This window comes from Pelobates fuscus, chromosome 10 (assembly GCF_036172605.1).
Source record: "Pelobates fuscus isolate aPelFus1 chromosome 10, aPelFus1.pri, whole genome shotgun sequence".
In the NCBI taxonomy this organism is placed as follows: domain Eukaryota; kingdom Metazoa; phylum Chordata; class Amphibia; order Anura; family Pelobatidae; genus Pelobates; species Pelobates fuscus.
The window spans coordinates 133,764,840-133,789,284 of record NC_086326.1 but is presented as its reverse complement, the minus strand read 5'-3'; the positions used below and the strand labels follow the sequence as shown (position 1 = coordinate 133,789,284).

The following is a 24,445-nucleotide window of genomic DNA, read 5'->3' as shown; positions in this document are numbered from 1 at the left end:
ACGGAAAACATGCTTGTATTCCTAACAGTACAGTGTCCCTCTGCCCCCACCCCCACCTCCTAAAACCCTTTTAAAACTTACCTGATTTCCAGTGGCGAGGTCTCTCGGCTATGGGTCGCCTCCTCCGATGGCAGAGATGGGAAGCACCTAACGCGCATGCACGTTGAGCACCACGCATGCGTTAGTCCTTCCCAGTAGGAAAGCATTGAATCAGTGTTTTCCTATGGGGATTTTCCAGATGCTTGATGTCCTCATGCAAAGTGTTAAACTCCTAAAAGAGTTAAACTACATGAAAGGCCAGGAAGCGCCTCTAGTGTTTTCACTTGCAGGGTTAAGGGGATAAGGAAACTGCACCCAAACCACTTCAGTGAGATGAAGTGGTCTAGTGTCCCTTTAACATCTCTCTTTGGCATTTTCCATTTTTTGCCATGTCGTTATTATCTGTCTCCACTTACTCCTCAAATATACACTGACCTGTCTGTTCTACTTTAAAATAACATACCAGCAGGTGGCGTCATAGATGAAGCTGAAGAAGATTCAAAGTTGGTTTCTTGTAATTATCTTTACTATGTACTCAATCTTTAAAACTGAAAAAATAAAATCTGAATTGCAAAATCTATCTATCTATCTATCTATCTATCTATCTATCTATCTATCTATCTATCTATCTATCTATCTATCTATCTATCTATCTATCTATCTATGCCATACACTTCTTTAAATTGTATCAGTATGGCTTGTGGTAAGTACCATCAATGTCTTTATTTCAAATGGTCCACAGACACAAGGCACTTTAGAATAAGATTTAACCCCTTAAGGACACATGACATGTGTGACATGTCATGATTCCCTTTTATTCCAGAAGTTTGGTCCTTAAGGGGTTAAAGTAGATTGCTTCTACTGCAAAAAAACTACAGTTTGGGTCAACTGATGTCATAGACCTCACAACATCCCCAAATAGACTAGTAGTCTCTCTGGTAAACTAGGGATGTCTATGGCATCAACTGTAAAAGGTGTATCTCTGTACATGAAGGGATAGAATTTTTAACAGGTAAAGCTGGAGTCAGTGAAATCCTCTGCTGTTTCTTACTCTAGTAAGATGTGGATGAGCACAGAGTGGTTAGCCCAATGCATAATCCTTGACAGCAAAAGTTGAGTTTGTATCAGTAATTCTTAACCATTCTTGACAATAACCCAAACTGCAATCATAGCATTAGCTTGGCGAGACATTATTTAATGGCAAAGTTTGTTATTTGGTACTATTGAAAATCATTGATTGTGTTTAGTTTCCTGGGGTCTAATGCACACGATACACCTGTTCCAATGACTGGTGACCCACTAAAATGGCATTCAGAAAAAAAATTGGTGTCCAGGCCCAGAACCAATAGTATAAAGGTAAGGGAGAGGGACATTATATACAAGGTCAGTTCTCTTACAGAGCTTGGGTGCGTGAGTTTTCTAGATGCTGTCGGTATTCTCTCCAAAAATGGCACTTTTTAAAATCTACACGGTGCTTCCCTATTGGCCTGTGTCTCTCTCATGTGTGTATCTAACCCAAAAATGTTAGAAGATTGTCTGATTCTGTGGCTAAACATTATCCCCCACTTCATTTCTAATCCTGTTGCTGCTATCAAGTCTTCATTATTGACGTCTATCTCCACAGTGTAAGGATGGAACTCGATGATAAGGAATTGATAACAGATTAATGTGTATTACACATCTGACTGCACAGGAACAGCAAGGTTGGCCAAAGACCTTCCTAAAAGCTGCCACAGACCCTAAATTGTTTTTGACAATTTGTTATTTATTCTCCCACCCAGACTGAAGCTTTTCCTGTTATCATCGTGATCATATAGTTTAGCTGTATGAAAGCTCTGGGGAAAGCATGAAGGTATCCCCACCTGAATAAGAAAACCACTGCAGACCTCATGGTTAACATAGTAACAGATACGGGCAGGAAGATGTGTTGATGGCTCCCTAAGCCCTGTCATATTCAGAAGGGATCGAGACTGGAGCTACGTAGTAAGGCTTTCTACAGAGGAGGTGCAGTATAGCTCGGTAAAGTCAATCAATTCATCCTAATTCCTGCATCCTTTCCTCACAAGAGGTCAAATATTGACATATACTAGCAGAATACTTTACCCTTTTTAATGGCAGATAAGGCAAATCATCCAAAACCCATAATGAATGAGGAAAAATAGGAACAGACTGTTTTACAGTAATAGAATTGCCAGTCTTAATATAAAAGCCCTTTAAGTAGAAAAAGTGGTGAGGATATGGCTGAGTTAGATTGAGCCAAAAATATCCGCCAACCAATTATCTAGCAGCGTCAAGAGTTACAGAACACGGAGTCAATGATACACAGACCGACTAATGATTCATAATCTAATTAAAAAAGGGAGACTAAAAGTACAATTAAAGTCTCTGTCAACTAGACTTTTAGCCTAGGTTTTAGTGTATCTATCTCACTGTGTTGATTTGGCTTTTGGGTTGTGCTCCCCTGCCCACTAGCAGTAATGTAATATTCTAACAATTGCATACAGTTTAAGAACACTACATTTGCTAAAATTGTTATGATGCCTCGAGTGTTCCTTTAATAAATGGTAGTTTGATTAGAGCAGGGGTTTCCAAACCTGTCCGCAAGGCACGACTACCAGATCAGGATTAGACATAAAAAACACCTTGACACAACTGGGTAATCCCTAAATCCTGGGCTGGTAGGCGTACCCTGAGAACTAGTTTGGAAACCACTGGATTAGAGTGCGATATGCATTGTAAGGTTAAAAGAAACCATAGTATATATTCCTATAACATTGTAAAAGGCAAAGGAGGGACAACTTCATTTTAGCGGGTGTGCTTGGAGTAACACCTATTCCTGGATACTTCAGGTGACTTTACACCTTATGGATAATGATTTATGTAACTAAAAACAGAATTTAGAACAAAGGTCTTATTTATATAGCCTGCTTTCTAAACCCATTTATTGTAGATTGCATTTCCTTATTACCGTATACATTCCCATAAAAACCCCAGGAAGATCTCTTCTGAAAAGGGGGAGTTTAAGAAGGCCCAACATATGCCATTGGAAATCTCATCAGAATGTATTGCTAATTTATTCGCAACAACAGCATACGTACATTCCTAAAATTAGACGGACAGACAGCACTTGGGCACATACGGCCGAGGATGTTGCTGAGGCATTACGCTCTTTCTATCACTCTCTATATAACCTACACCACACCCCCCCGGATAGGGACACAATGCAGACATACCTGGGGCAACACCTGACTAAAAGGCTCACTCAGACAGCAAATCCCTAGACGCTCCATTTACATTGGAGGAACTATTGACCGCTATCAACACAACCCCACGTAACAAAGTCCGCGACCTGATGGCCTTTCCTCTGCCTACTACAAGACATTTGCTGCGGAACTTTAGCCGCATCTCCTGGAATTTCTAAACTCCCTGGCAGAAGGCATCACCCTTCCTGGGTCTAGCCTAGAAGCAACTATCACGGTACTTCCTAAAACAGGGAAAAACCCAGAACTGTGCGGAAGTTACTGACCCATCTCCCTGATTAATGTGGATATTAAGCTATTCACTAAAATGATGGCCAGACACCTACGACCGCTTCTCCAAGACTTGATACATCCCGACCAGGCCCGATTTGTCCCTGCCAGGGAGGCCAAAGACAATACCACCAAGGTGGTAGACTTGATCCAGTGGATGCGGAGAGAAGAGGTGCCAGCCGTCCTGTTAGCAATTGCCGCTGAGAAAGCGTTCGACAGGGTGGACTGGCCCTTCCTAAAGCTTACCCCAGACATTCTGGGCTTCGGTACCAAGTGGAAGCCGTTGATAGGGGCTATTTATTTAACCCCTACTGCCTGCATCAAGGTGAATGGCCTATTGTCCAACCCTCTGTCTCTCACAAATGACACAAGACAGGAGTGCCCACAATCACCCCTGCTTTTTATCATTGCACTGGAACCATTCCTCCAGGCGGTGGGCAACAACACTGACATTATGGGCATTACCGTGGGACCACGGGACTTTAAAGTTTCAGCATTTGCTTTTTACGATAGCTTACCCATCTAGCTCCTTTCCACATCATGTCTGCGATCACTGAATATAGTACACACACCAACTTTAAGATTATTGAGGAAAAATGTGAGGTACTCAATGTTAATGTAGATTCCCTCACGAAAGAAAGACTTCAGAGAGACTTCCGTTCCATTGGGCTGCAAAGTCAATCAAATATCTGGGGATTAATGTTACAAGCAGCGGATCCGATCTGTATCAGGCCAATTTCCCCCAGCTCCTCGAAGCGATACGAACGGACCTCCACAAATGGGACAAGCCACACTTCCGGTGGTTGGGTAAGGTTAATGTCATATCAATGAATATACTCCCTCGCATCCTCTACCTCATGAACACGTTACCCATAAAACACCCCTTAAGAACACCCTGCCAGAGGCTCTCCTGTGGGCATACACAGGAGTGATAGCCTACCCGACTTCCCAACACCACACCATTGATGCCACCATAGCGGTATGGAAAAAAAAATCGCCCATCTCCCGAACATCTCACCAGAGATATCACCGAGATATCCTGTATCCAGCTTGAAAACTCCCCATATCTACCACTAGACAGTGTCTGGGGCCCAGATGAACACAGACCATTGACGGATATCGTACAGTCGACATCTTCCTCACTGGCACAGAGGTTCCAATTTTTTCAACTGACGCACTTCCTTAAAACTCTCCACATACCAGAGGGACCCCTTAGAGACCTTACAGACTTTGAACAGTTATGCTCAGGCACGACCTTGGTGGCCAAAGCGATATCTAAGTGCCTCAAACTCATCCACACTCACATACATGAAGGGCTCCCGCACTTCACACGCAAATGGGAGCAATATTTAGGATGCACACTGGGAGAAAAGGAATGGGAAGCAATCTTCCATAGGACCGTCTATGCCCACACAAGTGTCTCCCTACACGAAACTAACTATAAACTGGTCTCCACATGGTATCGCACACCTGTAGAAATCCATAAATTCCACCTGGACACACTCCCGATCTGCTGTCAATATGGGGTGGGGGATGGAGACATAGGCCACATATGGTGGTATTGTAGGAAAATTAGACCTTTCTGGGAAATGGTACACCTTAAATTAGGTGAGATTACGGGTATAGTCCTACAGTTTGAATTGGACGCTCTGCTGCTTCTCAACTTGGAGCTGCCGCTTAAAAAAGTTAAACATTCCCTGTTATTCTTTATGTTGGTGTTGGCAAAGGCGGTAATAGCAGTGAACTGGAAATTTACCTCCCCCATAGGCTACCGAGAGTGGGCAGCAAAATTAGAACAATATCGAGTACTGGAGGAACTCCGGTGGGCATCACTGGGTAAAACTCCTAGGTATTGCGACATATGTTCACCATGGATATCTCACATAGAGGGAAAGGCAAAACCTAGACATCCTCCCCCCCTCCCTAGGCTTGCACAACGTCGTGTCCCCACTAGCTTAATCCCCGAGTGACAAGGGTACAGTTGGTATAGGAAGGTTGGAGGTTAGGATATACGAATGTTTATTTTCTATTTTCTATTTTCTTTTACTTCCTTGTACCTGTTTAATCCGGCAATGTTAAATGCATATCCAACAATTATTACAGTTTGTTAGTCAATTGTAAATTGAAGAAGTAATATGTTCTCCCTAATGTTCTCCCAAATGTTTCCCTTGTTTACTCAGACAACAGAGTACCTACAGTACAGTGACAAGTGCTATACGAAGTGTTACCTCACACGGTCATATTGATAAGCTCTAATATGTCGGATATTTGTTATTTCATCTGTTATTTCATGCATGATACTCTTGTTATGCTGAAAATTTCAATAAAATAAAAAAAAGAATGTATTGCTAATTTATAAATAAGAAGAAAACCTTAATATTAAAGAGATGCTATATAATTGTCTTACCTGGTTACACCAAAAGGTATAGTATATATTGAATCTGCTATTCTCCAGGCATTATGCATTTATGGAAAGTATTTTCATGGACAGTGTGTAAAGTCTGCTCCCCTCTTTTGATCACTCCTGGACCCCAGTTTTACAGCAATGCTTTGTAGCGGTTGTCATCAGAGTGGTTATTGGTGACTGTATTGTAAACATGAGTGTGGGGTAATGAAACAATGTAGTGTGGGGTGATAGACTGCGCAAGAAGAGGGACACCAGTTATTTTGTACTAAGTGGAGTGGGGTTCCTGTGCTGCTATAGGGGTGCAGTATAAGTGGAAAGTAACGGGTGGCAGGAAGGCTATTGTGGTGAGAGAATTTGCTAGAAGAGGGGCAACAGATCTATGGAAGTGGCTACTTAGCATTGGGGGGGGGGGGGGGTCTCTGCTATAGAGCAGTAGGGTAGTGGTATAATATGAGGATAGATAAAGAAGGAGGCTGTAATATGGGGATCGATATAGAAGTAAATATGTGCTGTTATAATATAGAGGGCAGTGTATTATTACAGGGGGCAGTGTATTAATATAGGGGGGCAGTGTATTATTATAGGGGGGCAGTGTATTAATATAGGGGGCAGTGTATTAATATAGGGGGCAGTGTATTATTATAGGGGGCAGTGTATTACTTTAGGGGGGCAGTGTATTAATATAGGGGGCAGCGTATTATTATAGGGGCAGTGTATTAATATAGGGGGGCAGTGTAGTATTATAGGGGCAGTGTATTAATATGGGGGGCAGTGTATTAATATAGGGGACAGTGTATTATTATAGGGGGCAGTGTATTATTATAGGGGGAGCAGTTTATCTGTCAGGCTGTTAAGATATATGGGGAGCTGCTGTCAGTTAATATTGGGGGAGCTGCTGTCAGTGTATCCGTCAGGCTGGAGCTGCTGTCAGTGTATTGTTAGGGGGAGCAGTGTATCTGTCAGGCTGTTTATATATAGAGGGAGCTGCTGTCAGTTAATAGATATATGGGGAGCTGCTGTCAGTATATTAATATTGGGGGCTGTTTATATTGAGGGGGAGCTGCTGTCAGTTAATATGGGGGAGCTGTTTATATATATATGGGGGAGCTGCTGTCAGTGTATTGATAGGGAGGGAGCTGCTGTCAGTGTATTAATATGGGGGAGCTGTTTATATATATGGGGGAGCTGTTGTCAGTTAATATGGGGGAGCTGCTGTCAGTTTATATGGGGGAGCTGCTGTCAGTGTATTGAGATGGGGGGTTGTTTATATAGAGGGGCAGCTGCTGTCAGTTTATATGGGGGAGCTGCTGTCAGTTAATATGGGGGAGCTGCTGTCAGTGTATATATAGAGGGGGAGCTGCTGTCAGTTAATATGGGGGAGCTGCTGTCAGTGTATTGAGATAGGGGGCTGTTTATATAGAGGGGCAGCTGCTGTCAGTTTATATGGGGGAGCTGCTGTCAGTTAATATGGGGGAGCTGCTGTCAGTATATATGGGGGAGCTGCTGTCAGTATATATGGGGGAGCTGCTGTCAGTATATATGGGGGAGCTGCTGTCAGTATATATGGGGGAGCTGCTGTCAGTATATATGGGGGAGCTGCTGTCAGTATATATGGAGGAGCTGCTGTCAGTTTATATGGGGGAGCTGCTGTCAGTTAATATGGGGGAGCTGCTGTCAGTTTATATGGGGAAGCTGCTGTCAGTTAATAGATGTATGGGGAGCTGCTGTCAGTGTATCTGTCAGGCTGGAGCTGCTGTCAGTCTAGTCTGACCGGCCGGTTCCGCTCTCCGGCACAAGATGTCGCTGTCCGTTATCGGGAATGGCAGGAATGGCAGTTGGCGGCAGGGTTGCTAGGAGACACAGTGTGGGCGTGGTCTAGGAGCGACGCCATTAGAGTAATCTGTTTGTGGGCGTGGTATCGATCAAGTGACGTAATTTCCTCGGGGCGGGGCTAGAGGAGAGGGTGGTACAGCCAGGCAGTGAGCGGCAGAGCTTTCAATCAAAGCTCACAGTGCGCCGCGAGCAGCCAATCAGAGCGGCTCACACAGCACCAGCTCCCAGAACCCCCTGCGCCCCACTACCTGGGCACCCGGTCTGCCAGCCGTGTCTTCCGCCAGCACTGATTACACATGGCGCTCCAGGTAGAACACCGGGCATGGGGGCATGATGGGGAACTGCTGGGGGGAGGCAGGGTATCTGGTACCAGGATAGGGGGGGCAAGGTATCTGGTACCAGGATGGGGGGGGGGGGGGTATCTGGTACCAGGATGGGGGGGGGGGGGGGGGGGTATCTGGTACCAGGATGGGGGGGGGGGGGTATCTGATACCAGGATGGGGGGGAGGGGGACAGGATATCTGGTACCAGGATGGGGGGGGGGGGGTTATCTGGTACCAGGATGGGGGGGGGGGGGGGGGTATCTGGTACCAGGATGGGGGGGGGGGGTATCTGATACCAGGATGGGGGGGAGGGGGACAGGATATCTGGTACCAGGATAGGGGGGGCAAGGTATCTGGTACCAGGATAGGGGGGTATCTGATACCAGGAGGGGGGCGGGGTATCTGATACCAGGAGGGGGGAGGGGGCAGGGTATCTGATACCAGGAGGGGGGAGGGGGGCAGGGTATCTGGTACCAGGATAGGGGGGGGGGGCAAGGTATCTGGTACCAGGATAGGGGGGGCAAGGTATCTGGTACCAGGATAGGGGGGGCAAGGTATCTGGTACCAGGATAGGGGGTATCTGATACCAGGAGGGGGGAGGGGGGCAGGGTATCTGGTACCAGGATAGAGGGGGCAAGGTATCTGGTACCAGGATAGGGGGGGGGCAAGGTATCTGGTACCAGGATAGGGGGGGGCAAGGTATCTGGTACCAGGATGGGGGGGGCAGGGTATCTGGTACCAGGATGGGGGGGGGGGGGGCAGGGTATCTGGTACCAGGATGGGGGGGGGGGGGCAGGGTATCTGGTACCAGGATGGGGGGGGCAGGGTATCTGGTACCAGGATGGGGGGGGCAGGGTATCTGATACCAGGATGGGGGGGCAGGGTATCTGATACCAGGATGGGGGGGCAGGGTATCTGATACCAGGATGGGGGGGGGCAGGGTATCTGATACCAGGATGGGGGGGGGCAGGGTATCTGATACCAGGATGGGGGGGGGCAGGGTATCTGATACCAGGATGGGGGGGGGGCAGTGTATCTGATACCAGGATGGGGGCGGGGGGGGCAGGGTATCTGATACCAGGATTGGGGGGGGGGGGGGCAGGGTATCTGATACCAGGATGGGGGCGGGGGGTGCAGGGTATCTGATGGGGGGGGCAGGGTATCTGATACCAGGATAGGGGGGGGCAGGGTATCTGATACCAGGATAGGGGGGGGCAGGGTATCTGATACCAGGATAGGGGGGGGCAGGGTATCTGATACCAGGATAGGGGGGGGGCAGGGTATCTGATTCCAGGATGGGGGGGGGGGCAGGGTATCTGATACCAGGATGGGGGGGGGCAGGGTATCTGATACCAGGATAGGGGGGGGGCAGGGTATCTGAAACCAGGATAGGGGGGGCAGGGTATCTGATACCAGGATAGGGGGGGCAGGGTATCTGCTACCAGGATAGGGGGGGCAGGGTATCTGCTACCAGGATAGGGGGGGCAGGGTATCTGCTACCAGGATAGGGGGGGCAGGGTATCTGCTACCAGGATAGGGGGGGCAGGGTATCTGCTACCAGGATAGGGGGGGCAGGGTATCTGCTACCAGGATAGGGGGGGCAGGGTACCTGCTACCAGGATGGGGGGGGGGCAGGGTACCTGCTACCAGGATGGGGGGGGGGGGCAGGGTACCTGCTACCAGGATGGGGGGGGGGGGCAGGGTACCTGCTACCAGGATGGGGGGGGGGGGGCAGGGTACCTGCTACCAGGATGGGGGGCAGGGTACCTGCTACCAGGATGGGGGGGGGGCAGGGTATCTGCTACCAGGATAGGGGGGGGGGCAGGATGTCTGGTACCAGGATGGGGGGGGGGGGGGCAGGGTATCTGGTACCAGGATATGGGGAGGGGAGGGGGGGGCAGGGTATCTGGTAATTGGCTGTTCTAGGATGAGGTTTTTGGGTATTGTGCTTAGGGGTAGGATAATCTAATTATCAGTAGGATAGAGGTCTGCAGTTAAGTGGCAGCAGGGCAAGTGGTACCAAGATAAGGTCTTAGGACAACTGAAATATGTACAAAATCAGATATACTATATGGTACCCCCATGCCCCAAAGAAATCGAAATGGATAATTGATGCATATAACCTAATGTTAAAATTCCTCTAACAAACACACACTCGAGAAAGAACAATAAAGTAGTGTGCTGTGCAGACAATAGCTCTGTAAAATGTCCTGCTATGACAATGTTTTGTGGGCTCATTTGCACTCTTGAGCAGCTCCTTGCAGCTGGTTGGCATTCGAAACGGCAGCAGGTTTGCCCTAAGACTGGTTGAATTTGGGTCTCCCCGTCATGATTGTTGTAGATTATTATTGCAATATCAAGAATGTCAATGGAACAGGGACGCTCCGCTCTATGGATCTCTCTAAACTTGGACACACATTGTTACAGCTGCATCCTAACATTTGAGTCTTTGACACTACAATGGGGATCACTATATTTGGATTTGAATCTTCGCCCCCAATATTTATGTTGACGGTGCAAGACATTCAGGTTTTCTTTTCTCTTCATGTTGAGAGATCTGTCTGCCTTTTTGCATAGTCACCAAACAGGTTTCTCTTCATGCTTGTTTTTTTTTTCTATTGAAAATCTGGTTGTGAAGTCGCAATCCCTACATTTATTATGTCCTCAGATTACTTCTAAATTGCAAAGCAGGAAATTAATGTTCGAATGTAGATTAAGGATTCTACAACGTGGTAAAAGCAAGGTATATATAACCTGCTACATTCTAAACCGGAGTCTAGAATAGCAAAACTGGTCTTCCCCGAGCTTTCTAGACATGAAAGCAGAGTCTAGCAAAGCTAAGGATGATGGGAATTGTAGTTCAACCTCTTTTTATTTTTTCTAGACCTTGACTTGTGTGAGAAACCATTCATTTTACTTTGTGCTTGGTCCAGTGACCTGTGTATTTGAATGTTCTTATCACCCACCTTAAAAAAACCAATGGTTCAGCATTCAGGCTGTTGTATAATTTATGGCCCTGTTTTTGGAACAGACAGAATTGTTTTTTAAGTTACTGCCAGCTCCTATTGACCTTGGAGATCTTATGACATGTTAACATCTGTGACAAGTGTGAACAGCCTTAAATACCCTCTTCGAAAAAGGAAGAAAAAAAAAAGTGACACGGGATTCCTTATGGCTTGTGTTGTGAAAATCCACACCTTTTTAAGTTGTTTCAAAGGTGTTGCTACAGAATATTTGCTAACAAAGTAACAGGGGAATTCGCCAATTTCTGAGTTTAAGAAGAGTTTACAGTAAAATGTGATTTATTTATTTTAAAAGCGGGAATTATTCTATTTATTAAACTGAAGAGGGGGGGGGAGGGTACTCTCGAATTTGGGCACTACTACCAAATTGGGAGTGGTAATTTCCTAAGAAAATTCAAGGCAATCTCTGAAAATAAATAAATGGTTTAATGGCTGTTAAACTGCCAAATATTATAATGTGAATAAGAGGGGATTCAGGCATTTCTAATAAATCAAACTTAAAACACGCAAACGCGTGACAGTGTACCTGTGCCTGCAGGGGGACAAGGTAAAATACCAATTCCCTCCAGACACTTATCAACCTGGGATGTTCCAGCAAAAACACCCTCAAATTCTTGTTGTTGCGATCCTCTGATTCCCCACCTATTTCAAGACTGTCTGTTAGCAGAATAATATTTCAGAATACCCAGGTTTTGCCTCGCTTAAAGGGACACGTCAGACCCCTAAAGCATGGAACTTGCTGAAGTACTTTTTGCATAAAGAATGTGTCCTATTTTTTTTAAATTTTATTTTAGAAAAAGTGTAGGTTTCAGTAGAATTTGGCACTTTTTCAAATGTGCCTTGTTGCACCTTCTGGCTGTCAATCATTTAACCAGTTTTGTTACTATACGAGCCAGACAATTGCCCAGAGCACCTCCTCGGCAAAGACTTCTCATTGAGCTGCATTAGGAAGCCTGTAATTGGGCAGCCACAGAAAGTCTGGGCTGGGTAAGAAGGCAGCAGATTGGAGATCTACCATCTAAGAGATATACTAAAGTGATTAAAAGCAAAATTAATTGCATGCATCCTTATTAATTATAGAGGTATAAAATGTACTGCATAAACAAAGTGATTTAACTCCCAAATGGCAGAGAATTTAGCATGATCTATACACAAAACTGCTTCATTAAAGGACCACTCTAGTGCCAGGAAAGCATACTCGTTTTCCTGGCACTAGAGTGCCCTGAGGGTGCCCCCACCCTCAGGGACCCCCTCCCGCCCGGCTCTGGAAAGGGGTTAAATCTTACCTTTTTCCAGCGCTGGGCGGAGAGATCTCCTCCTGCTCTCCTCCTCCGATCCGCCTCTTCTCCTCCCCGTCGGCTGAATGCGCACGCGCGGCAAGAGCTGCGCGCGCATTCAGCCGGTCACATAGGAAAGCATTCATAATGCTTTCCTATGGACGCTTGCGTGCTCTCACTGTGATTTTCACAGTGAGAATCACGCAAGCGCCTCTAGCGGCTGTCAGTGAGACAGCCACTAGAGGAAAAAGGGGAAGGCTTAACTAATTGATAAACATAGCAGTTTCTCTGAAACTGCTATGTTTATAAAACAATTAGTTAACCCTAGCTGGACCTGGCACCCAGACCACTTCATTAAGCTGAAGTGGTCTGGGTGCCTAGAGTGGTCCTTTAAGCTAAAGTTGTTTAGGGGCTTAGTGTCCCTTTAAAGAATGAGATACTGAGTTTGTCAAACCATTCTTCTCTTGTAAAACTATTTAAAGGGTTACTCCAGTTAAGAACAGCATTGTAATAAAAGATGGAGTAAGCCTTGCTGATCTGGTCCACCATAAAATAATAAAATAATAAGCTTTCCTGTATTCCCACGCCAAGGCCAAATTCTTTCTGAAGCGTGATCCACCTTTGTTGATGTCACTCCCCCTCAGTGGTGGACAAGTGATGTCCTTGGGACTTGGTCAGCGTGGCGGGAGGTCGTGGAGACATTGGTTGTCTGTTGCCAGCATGGGTAAAGTGTCCTCCCTATCCACTTTTAGTTCTTGATAAACACATTTGTATTTGTATGTTTTTTTTTTTTTTTATGTGACTCTCCTTCTCTGTATTCTTCTGATTATCAATAGAGAAAAGAGAAAAAACTTGTTTCATTACATTATCACTTTTTTATCTACTAACGGAACACTATAGCGTTAGGAACACAGGTTTGTATTTCTAACGCAAAAGTGTCCCTGTCTCTAGTCCGAATTAGGTGCATCCAGTTTACAATTCAAATTTTAATTAATAATAATAATAATAATTAATAAAAAAAAATGGTATAGTTGCCTTTTTCCAGTGCCAATGTTCCCTCTGCACTGCTTACCTCCGCTTTCCACGGAATAATGGATTAGGCATGACCTCCTCCACCGATGTCCAGTCCAATGCTCCTGGGGACCTAATGCACATGCGCGGTGAGCTTCTCAAGCGCATTCAAACTTCCCTATAGGAAAGCATGGAACCAGTGCATTCCTATGGATCTTCTGCATCAAGTGGCTTGGTTTTACTAGGACACCTCTTATGACTGTCATACTCTAGACCCCGTAGAGGTGGATTTAACACTGCAATATAAACATTGCATTTTCTTTAGAAAAAAAAAAAAGCTACAGTTTTATATTGCAGGATTAAAAGGATCCAGGGACACTGCACCCAGACGTCTTCATTAAAAGGAAGTGGTCTAGTATAGATGGTAGTTCCTGTGTAAGTGTATTTAAAAACTAGTCTCATGGATTTGCTTGTGTAAGCAGCCAGATAAGGACAAGGTTGACTGCTTCCATCCACTAGTGTAAAGGTACTGATAAAGTGGTGATGTCGCCGATTCTTATTTATTTATTTTATTAGCTTTGAACCTTGACATATGCTTCTTGTACTCTGCACAATCGTGCCATAGTTTTAAAATGTTCGCTTTGCATTCCTGCAGTGAATGTTTCTTAAATTATTCTTGTTTTTTGTAACCAAGTCTTATCTTCAGATATAGTGGTACATTCCTAAACCATTAAATACAGGCATCTAGCATACTTTCCAGTGTGTCCATAGGGGAACATACGTTTTAGCCATGCCCCTATTTTCTTGGAGCTCAGAATGTGGGACATGGTGTACAGCTCCAGGAATTCATATTGAGACATGACGGAGATAGAAAGTTGTGGGAATGGTATTTTATTTGTCACAGTAACTCACCATTTGCCTCATTACAAGAAATGCTGTAATAGGAAGTGGTGGGGCATCATCCCTGAAACCTATCCATCCCCATTTTATTACAACAGGTAGCGGGGACAGTGTATTTGTCGCTGGGTAAATTCAGACATCTCCTGGTTTCCAAACGGCCCTTATGGTTTTTGGAATGCCGGGTAGACAAAGCAATGGCAATAAGCCCTGTCAAATATACATTTATTGCACTTGCACACTACTGTGCTACAGTTTTAGTTTCAGACTCGATGATGTTGAGATCTGGAGGCCCACCATTAATTACAGGACTCCTTGTTCTTCTATATGCTGAAGATAGTTCTTAATGACTTTGGTTGTATGTTTGGGGTTGTTGTTATGCTGCCATATAAATTTGGGGCCAATCAGATGCCTCCCTGAAGGTATTGCATGATGGAGAAGTATCTGCCTGTACTTCACAGCCTTGATGAGACCATTAATTCTGACCAAATCCCCAACTCTCTTTGCAAGTGATCTCCATCATGCTTTATTGTTGCCTGCAGATACCTATTCTTTTAAAGTGTTGCTGCCCTTCAGCAAACAAACTGCCTTCTGCTACCCATCAGTCCACACCTGCTGCCATTTTTCTAAACCATACTTCCAGTGCTTTCGTGCGTAGTTGATTCGCTTGGCCTTGTTTTCACGCTGGAGGTATAGCTTTTTTTCTGTAAAGACCACTTCTGACCAGACGTCTCCAGACAGTAGTTTAGGGTACTATGGTCCAAAGGTCTGAGCTGATTGTGAAAGGAAGTAAGCATCATGTGTCTTTCATCTGCCTCACTCGTGAGACTTTAATAAGTCTTTGTACATCACTAAGGCACATAGTACAACAACGTACCCTGTATTGTGTTGTATCATTTAGCAGGTACCGTCATATCTGTGTAACTTACACTAATAAACAAAACCTTAAACAAAAAATACCTTTTTAACAGTAACACTCCTGGCGCCCACAGTAATTTGTCAAACAGTTTTAGAACATTTTGACAATGTAACAGGGTCCCACTGGAACCCATGAGCATCCAGCTTCCTTATTGACCTGGAGCAGGTGTACACCGGATTGTGTAGTGGCAGAAAGAGCTCAGCTGCCATTCTCAGCCAGTGAGTGCAGCCTAACACGGCCCTGCTTAGCTCAGTGCGGCTAACTTGATACTCCGGTAAAGAAGTCTGTATGGAGGGCTGCGGGGGCTTCCTGAGACCCCAAACCATTTAAACCGTTCTAAAATGATTTTGACAAATTACTCTGGTAGAGCAGAGCTATGGTGCTCCAAGAAGGTCTAGTAAGCTAGTAAAAGAACAGGAGATACATTCTAAATTAAACTGAATTTGCACTAAAGGAAATGTAAACATTAGATCTCTCTGTACAGGAAGTGTTTAGGGAGACTATGTAGGTCACATGCAAGGAGGTGTGACTGTGGTATCATAAACAACGTGATTTAACTCCTAAATGGCAGAGAATTGAGCAGTGAGACTGCAGGGACATGATACACCAAAACTGCTCCAGTAAGTTGTTTAGGGCCCTTTAGCTTTTATATTTTAAATATTTAGCAAATTACATAAAAATCCAGGTACAGCCAGGACACACATTACAAATTTAGATGAGAAAAAGAAACATTGTTTAAAGAAACACTATAGTCACCAGAACAACTACAGCTTAATGTAGTTGTTCTGGTGAGTATAATAGCTCCCTTTGGGCATTTTCATGTAAACACTGCCTTTTCAGAGAAAAGGCAGTGTTTACATTGCCCCTAGGGACACCTCCAAGTTGCCATTCCTTAGATGGCCACTGGAGAGACTTCCTGGCTCAGCACTGCACAGTAGGCAGCAGTGCCGTTCAGCATCCCCCCACTCTGAATGCGGACGCTGAATTTTCCTCATAGAGATGCATTGATTCAATACATCTCTATGAGGACATGCTGGTTGGCCAAAATGGTCCAGCGCCAGCGGACCTGTAAAGAGCTGAAAATAAGGTGAGTTTTAACCCATTTTGTGGGGGAGATGGGGGCAAGCCACCTAATTGGTGGGTTTTCACTATAGGGTCAGGAATACATGTTTGTGTTCCTGGCCCTATAGTGATCCTTTAATTTTTTTTTTTTTTTTATCAGATACTAAAAACTGTGATAGAGAGGTTTGGATGAATGTTCACTTTGTGTTTTTCACACCTTATAAATATATCATTGTTAAATATAAGATCAATTTAGCAAACTTTTAATAACCCTAGGAAGTGACAATTCCCCTTTTGAGGAGTTAAAGTTGCTGCACGTATATTACATGTCTCTTGGGCATAGAACATGTTTAGCTGTATGCACCTGATCTCACTCTCATTGTCTTTTTTTTTTTTTTAATTCAATTTTTTAATAGTAGTTTTAAAACCATGTACGTCTGTACCCAAAAATATAGTCTGTTGGCATCAAATAGAGTGTACATATAATAATAATCGTGTTATTCTATCTGTTATTAAAGAGTTCTATTATTAGGGTAACAATGTTGGTGACACAGGAGTCCGATATTCCTTAGTCTCCTATATTTAATTATATGTTATATGTGCATGGGACGGGCATTTTCTGCCGCAGCATTTATATAACATGTGTAATCTTCATCTATTTACAGTCTACAGAGTTTGTAATCTCAGTATAAGTAAACACTGCTTTTCTTGTCCATGATCGAGATTAGATAGAATTACAGTTCCATGGTTTGTGTCCAAGAATATCGTATGACCACAGTTGACAGGTTTGTTTACATGCTAAACTGTGCCAAAGGTTGAGCCATTTTAACATCGTCTGCAGTGGTGTACATTTTTTTTTTTTTTTTTACAAGTGTTTGAATTTTGGAATAAGGAACTCAAAGATACAATTGGCTTCATATTTGCAGGTCTCAGCTCATTGGCTGAGGTGTGATCAGCTGATGCTCAGGATAGCTAATAAAAGTTCCTTTATTATTATTATTAGTAGTATTTATTTAGCACCAACATATTCCGTAACACTTTACAATATTTTATAAAGGGGGAGATTTAACAGTAAATGAGGCAATTACAAAATGTTACAGGAACAATAGGTTGATGAGGACTTAGGTGCTCTGACTCTTAGATAGGAAAGAGAGAGTTTAGAATAAATCAAACCGGGTCTCTCTTATTTAGGAACCATTGGTGAGTTTAGAATAAATCAAACCGGGCCTCTATTATTTAGGAACCATTGGTGCATATTGTTACCATTCATAAATAGTAAGGGCCTTTCAGGTTTGTTTTGAAAAGTACAGTATATAAAAAAAAAAAAAAAATTAGCACCCCCCCTCTACTAAACCGCGGCCCCTTTTTAAAAAAAAATACAAAACAATATTAGCCAACCAGCAGACTGCCGCTGCCAGTATGCGACTGTGGAGTCCAGCCTCTGGTATACCCTCAGTGGCGCCGTCCGCACCCTGTGCCAAAGCGGATCCTCCTGCTACTCCTTGAATACCTGTGAAGGTGGAGAACGTTGGCGTCACGTTGGAATGTGAGGTGGCATTGCGTGCCTCCACGCACCTCCAGGTCATCAGACACACACTCTCTGACACACACACTCTCTGACACACACACTCTCTGACACACACACTCTCTGACACACACACTCTCTGACACACACACTCTCTGACACACACACTCTCTGACACACACACTCTCTGACACACACACTCTCTGACACACACACTCTCTGACACACACACTCTCTGACACACACACTCTCTGACACACACACTCTCTGACACACACACTCTCTGACACACACACTCTCTGACACACACACTCTCTGACACACACACTCTCTGACACACACACTCTCTGACACACACACTCTCTGACACACACACTCTCTGACACACACACTCTCTGACACACACACTCTCTGACACACACACACACTCTCTGACACACACACACACTCTCTGACACACACACACACTCTCTGACACACACACACACTCTCTGACACACACACACACTCTCTGACACACACACACACTCTCTGACACACACACACACTCTCTGACACACACACACACTCTCTGACACACACACACACTCTCTGACACACACACACACTCTCTGACACACACACACACTCTCTGACACACACACACACTCTCTGACACACACACACACTCTCTGACACACACACACACTCTCTGACACACACACACACTCTCTGACACACACACACACTCTCTGACACACACACACACTCTCTGACACACACACACACTCTCTGACACACACACACACTCTCTGACACACACACACACTCTCTGACACACACACACACTCTCTGACACACACACACACTCTCTGACACACACACACACTCTCTGACACACACACACACTCTCTGACACACACACACACTCTCTGACACACACACACACTCTCTGACACACACACACACTCTCTGACACACACACACACTCTCTGACACACACACACACTCTCTGACACACACACACACTCTCTGACACACACACACACTCTCTGACACACACACACACACTCTCTGACACACACACACACTCTCTGACACACACACACACTCTCTGACACACACACACACACTCTCTGACACACACACACACACTCTCTGACACACACACACACACTCTCTGACACACACACACACACACTCTCTGACACACACACACACACTCTGTGACACACACACACTCTGTGACACACACACACTCTGTGACACACACACACTCTGTGACACACACACACTCTGTGACACACACACACTCTGTGACACACACACACTCTGTGACACACTCACACATTTCCACATTGTTGCACACACTAACATAATTTGATATATTGCTCCCTACCTTTGGGAGCTGGTGTAGGGCCTCTTCCTGCTCGTCACTGCTCCCTCGTGCGCAGTTTAGTGATGCCGGAATGACGTCATATTCCGGCACCCAGGATCACTACAGAGGGAGCAGGAAGACTGAGCTCCCTCGCTGCCACCAGGGACTTCTCCGCCCTGGCCAGTACCGGGTAAATTTAAGCAGGTTAGGCACCTGCAATGTAAGGAGAGCAGGTGCCTACTCTGCCTTAGTAATCATGACAATCTCGCTGGGCTGCATGCGGGCCGTGAGTTTGACATGCTTGTTGTAGCGTTTCTGATGCCTAGGCTTGCCTCTAAGCTGTGTCAGAGTTTTAGTTTAATTAGTGGTGCTAGTGCCTGCAGTCCACACCTGACTCACTGGTTTTCTTTCAGGGTCCACTGCATGCACAGCCTCGTCTTACCATTCCAATTGACATCCTACACTTGCTGAGCTGGGAGTGTGACATATACATGGCTGTGTTCCATGCCCCTGAAAACAGACTATCCTAGTTTGAGCAGGCAACAAGTACTCTGATTGTACAAGAACTTGTACATCAATGCTTCTCACAATGAAGACAATGAATAGGGTTGGAACCTGATCTCTGGCTTCTGATGCTGGAATCTAACTATGAAAATGCTTTCTAATATCATCTCTGTTACAAAAAGAGTACAATGGTTATAGTGACTTGAGTGTTCTTTTAAAGTTAAAAACTACGTAATTGAGCGAATATTGTAGGGCCCCAGCATGGCTTTTTTACCTAAGCATAGGATAAAGTAAGGCAGGACTTAAAGGACCACTATAGGCACCCAGACCACTTCAGCTTAATGAAGTGGTCTGGGTGCCAGGTCCAGCTAGGTTTAACGCTTTTTGCAGTAAACATAGCAGTTTCAGAGAAACTGCTATGTTTACATATGGGTTAATCCAGCCTCTAGCGGCTGTCTCATTGACAGCCGCTAGAGGTGCTTCCGTGCTTCTCACTGTGACTTTCACAGTGAGAAGACGCCAGCGTCCATAGGAAAGCATTGAGAATGCTTTCCTATGAACTAGCTGAATGCATGCACGGCTTTTGCCGCGCATGCGCATTCAGCCAGGGACGTCAGAAGAGGGAGGAGAGTCCCGGCGCTGGAAAAAAAGGGAAGGGATTAACCCCTTCCTCCCCCTTCAGCGCCATGGGAGTTTGTTTTCCTGGCACTATAGTGGTCCTTCTAGGAGCCAGCTAAAAATGTTAGGAACCAGGTTTTTCAACGGCAAAAATACCATTCTTAAAGGCACCCTATAGTCACTAGAACCACCATAGCTTAATGTAGTTGTTCTGAAGTCTATAGCCTGTCCCTACACGCTTTTTAATGTAAACACTGCCTTTTCAGCCAAATGACAGTGTTTACATTGCAGCCTAGTAAAACCACTAGTGGCAGTCACTGAGATGGTCTCTGGAGGTGCATTCTGGGTCAGTGCTGCCCAGTATGCAGCACCTCCATTTAGCGTCTCCATGCTCTGCATGAAAATGCTGAATGCTCACCATATGGGTGCATTGATTCAATCGTGTTTTTCTGTGCATGTGCAATAGTCTCCAAATGCTTTCCTATGGGATCGTCAAGTGATGATGAGCTCAGCCTTGTCAAGACCGGCACAGCGTTGGGAAAAAAGGTCAATAAAAGCACCATTCCCATTTGATAAAAGGCCTGGTCACCGAAACAGACGGATTCACAGACGGGTAGAAACAGACGGATTCACAGACGGGTAGAAACAGACGGATTCACAGACGGGTAGAAACAGACGCATTCACAGACGGGTAGAAACAGACGCGATCACAGACGGGTAGAAACAAACGCGATCACAGATGGGTAGAAACAGACGCGATCACAGATGGGTAGAAACAGACGCGATCACAGACGGGTAGAAACAGACGCGATCACAGACGGGTAGAAACAGACGGGTAGAAACAGACGCGATCACAGACGGGTAGAAACAGACGCGATCACAGACGGGTAGAAACAGACACACACACACACACACACACACCTTTTCTCATATACTCACAAGTTATAAGTTGTGACGAAACCAATCTCGCCACATTGCCTTGGAGGAGCCTGGTTGCCCGCCTGCTGCCTTTGAACTATGGACCAGACTGTAAAATACTTATTTGCCCTACAGAAAGGCTTGTTCGTGCCTTTTCTGCCGGGGTGTTCGGTAGATTTCATCTACCGAACAAACTACCGATTGCACGACCCCTTGGGAGCCGGAGTGTGCCGCCAATTAACCACCCTGAAGCAGCGGTTAACCGCAGCTTAATTGACGAAGGCAGGGTGGTCTTTGTTCGTCGACCGAACACGTGGCGGCGGCCATTTTACAAGTACCGTACGGCCAGCGGTGTTCGGCACCTAAAACTATGGAACTATAAACGGACACTATTTTGCACGAACACCGCTGAGCCGTCCCGTCTCCTGGTTCCTGTTCGTGGAGATGTAGCCGAACAACCGTCCATACGGTAGTTTGGTTCATGTGAACTGTAGTAACCCAGATAGCTATGCCATGGAGCCTATTCGTGTGATTAAAGACGTTGGCTCCATGGCAATTGAACTGTATTCGTGTGGTCTGGGTGCCATTCACCTAATAATGTGCACCCAGACCTGAGCTATCTGGGGATATGTAACATGTCTATGTTTGGTGTAATAAAAGTGACTGTATATATTTTAAAGCATATTCTGTATTTAGGTCCCCACATGTGTAATGGAGTTTTGTCTTTGTCTTAGGAGATAATTGGATTACTTCAATTATCTCCAGGGCAGAAGGGAGGAAGCCAGGATGCATTGATGTTTTTACTTTGGTTTGTCCTGAAAGGGTAAATGTCTGTCTGTGTTACAGTCTTCCATTTGGTCCCCTAGGGGAGTGTCCACCAGGTGGGAGACCTGCATAAATACAGGGGCAGGTAGCCCTCAATAAACAGACCACTGCTTGACCCTCAACACGGAGCCTTGTCTCGTTCTTGGGGGGATTCACTGTATGCTGCTGGAGATTGATTGCTAGGAGTGTAAGCTGATGTCTGCTTTTCCTGTTCATCTGCTAGCAGCTATTCGTGAGGTTCCAGTTTGGAGTGCTACCTTATTCCCTTGTATGCCGTTTGGGAGTTTGATGCATTCATTTATATCCAAATTCGTGAGTTTTGGTGCTTTTACAGTAGCTGTGCCTGTCTGTGAAAAGGGGATTATCGCCTAAACGGATTTTTACCCTTTTCTGCTGAAACGGTCCGTTACATTAGTTAAATTTAAATTTGCCTCCCAGCCTCCCTACCTTTCCCTGGGGTTTAGTGGGGAAGCTCATCTTCCTGCTCCCTTGCGTGCTGTTTAGTGAGCTGGGGCCAGAGTGATGTCATATTCCGTCTCCCGGCATCGCTGGACGGCGTGCTAGGGATCAGGAAGATCACAGTTTCCTCGCCGCCTGCCTGCCTCAACTAATCATGAGCTGCCTGTCTGGCCGCCTGCCTCAGCTCACTATGAGATGCCTGCCACCTCAGGGGCTGAATGGGCTCACTCATCCCAGGATGGATTTCCTAGTCACCATGGCGACTTGGCGCCTGGGATTTGTCGAGCCCTGAGGTAAGGGATGAAATGCATTTATTAATATATTTTCTAGAATAACGAACTGATTTTAAGTTTGGCTACTGTTTTGCTTTAGTGGGACTTTTTTTTTTTTTTTTTTTTTTTTTACAGGTGTAGGGAGGTAGCAAAAAAAACAAAACCGTTTTACCGTAGTTTGGCTAAAATTGTCTGAAAAGCAAGATTTCATGTGTAGATACTTTTTAGAACTCACAAGCATTCTTGAAATTTTAGAATATCATACATAGGTACTTTTGTCAGAGGAATTGCGGCAACTTTTACTTGCAATAATGATATCAAACATCAAATCTTCACTTTTATCTTTTATTATAATTTGCTTGTATAAATGTTACATACTGAGCTCTGTAAGCTAGGAGATTGCTTACATACAGTATTCAATTAGTGAACATGATTACACATGCTCCCTCCCTGTACTCTAGAACAATATTGTTTGGTCAAATTTGAATGGCGTGTATTTTATGTTTGAGACCTGGGAAAAAATGCATTCTTATTTGGAACTTTTCAAAACCTGACTTCTTTTATGCATTTAACATTATCTTAAAGTGAAACCATTATCCAAAACTGTCTTTACACAAACCAGTTTAAATCAATTGATTTTTAACTAACGAATTGCTGAATGTGCTTGGAATTGTCACTTAGAGGTCTGACCGTTCCAACGAGGGTCTGGCCATCCAACCTTACTGATAAAAGGGGAAAAAAACCATGCAGAAAATGTGTGATGACCGCAGCCAATCAGAGCCTGTGATTTGCGAAGGAGCTTTCAGCCTTTTATGCAGCCTTCAACCCTTTCCCCCCTAAAAACAAAAAACTAAACACCAGTGTACAAATAATCAACGCAAGTTTTAACACGCTGTATGATAGTATACATACGATTTCTGATGACAGAGCTAGTACAAGAATTGCTTAATAGTTTAAGGGGGTGCCCAAATGTAAATCCCTAGATGTTGTGGGACTACAACTCCCCTGATGCTTTGCATGCCTTTAGAATGACAAAGCATCATGGAAGCTGTAGTTTTAAAACATCTGGAGATCTACCTATTAGGCACGTCTGCTTTAGAGTAATGTCCATGAAGAATGAGCTAAGTTTTTCACTGCATAAAAAGGTAATAAAGGATTTTGGATAAGGAGCCCTATACAATATGGGGCTCTGCCTACTTTCAGAATCCTGTGGACTGTTATTCCCATCATCCTTGAATTGCTGAAACTATTAGATGAGTTTAGGGAATCCAGATTAGCTCACCATTTTGAGGCTGTTAATTAACAGAGAATAACTCTACTCCTTTGTGTACATGCGCACGATTTTCAATATGAATTTAACTTTAACTCTTGTTTCTACAGGAGACTTTGGACGTTTACAAAGATACTCTCTTAAAATATTTCTATGATCTCAAAAGCGTGGTTAACGGGAGGTTCCAAGAAGTGGAGCCATGTCATCTAATCGCCTTGACCTGTGCATCCACCTTGGCCTCTGTATGGATCTACCAATTCCTCTTCCAACGTGAGAGTGAGTATTCATTTTAGTTTGTCACGTCACTGTTATTATCCTACTGCCTTCTTACTTTGCTGCGATGTCCCTTTCAGTATTGCAGGGGTTAACTTCGATT

The 24,445-nt window shown here is 44.8% G+C and overlaps 1 protein-coding gene across 1 annotated transcript in view; it reads left to right on the top strand.

Annotated features, from left to right (window-relative positions):
- The first annotated feature begins 7,938 nt into the window (after window positions 1-7,938).
- Window positions 7,939-24,445, top strand: part of SGPL1 (sphingosine-1-phosphate lyase 1) — a 74,132-nt gene continuing 57,625 nt past the window's right edge. Inside the window, exons 1-2 of the mRNA XM_063435371.1 lie at window positions 7,939-8,117; window positions 24,180-24,345. Coding sequence (XP_063291441.1) covers window positions 8,106-8,117; window positions 24,180-24,345 — 178 coding nt within the window. The 5' untranslated portion in view covers window positions 7,939-8,105. The remainder of the gene's footprint in view (window positions 8,118-24,179; window positions 24,346-24,445) is intronic.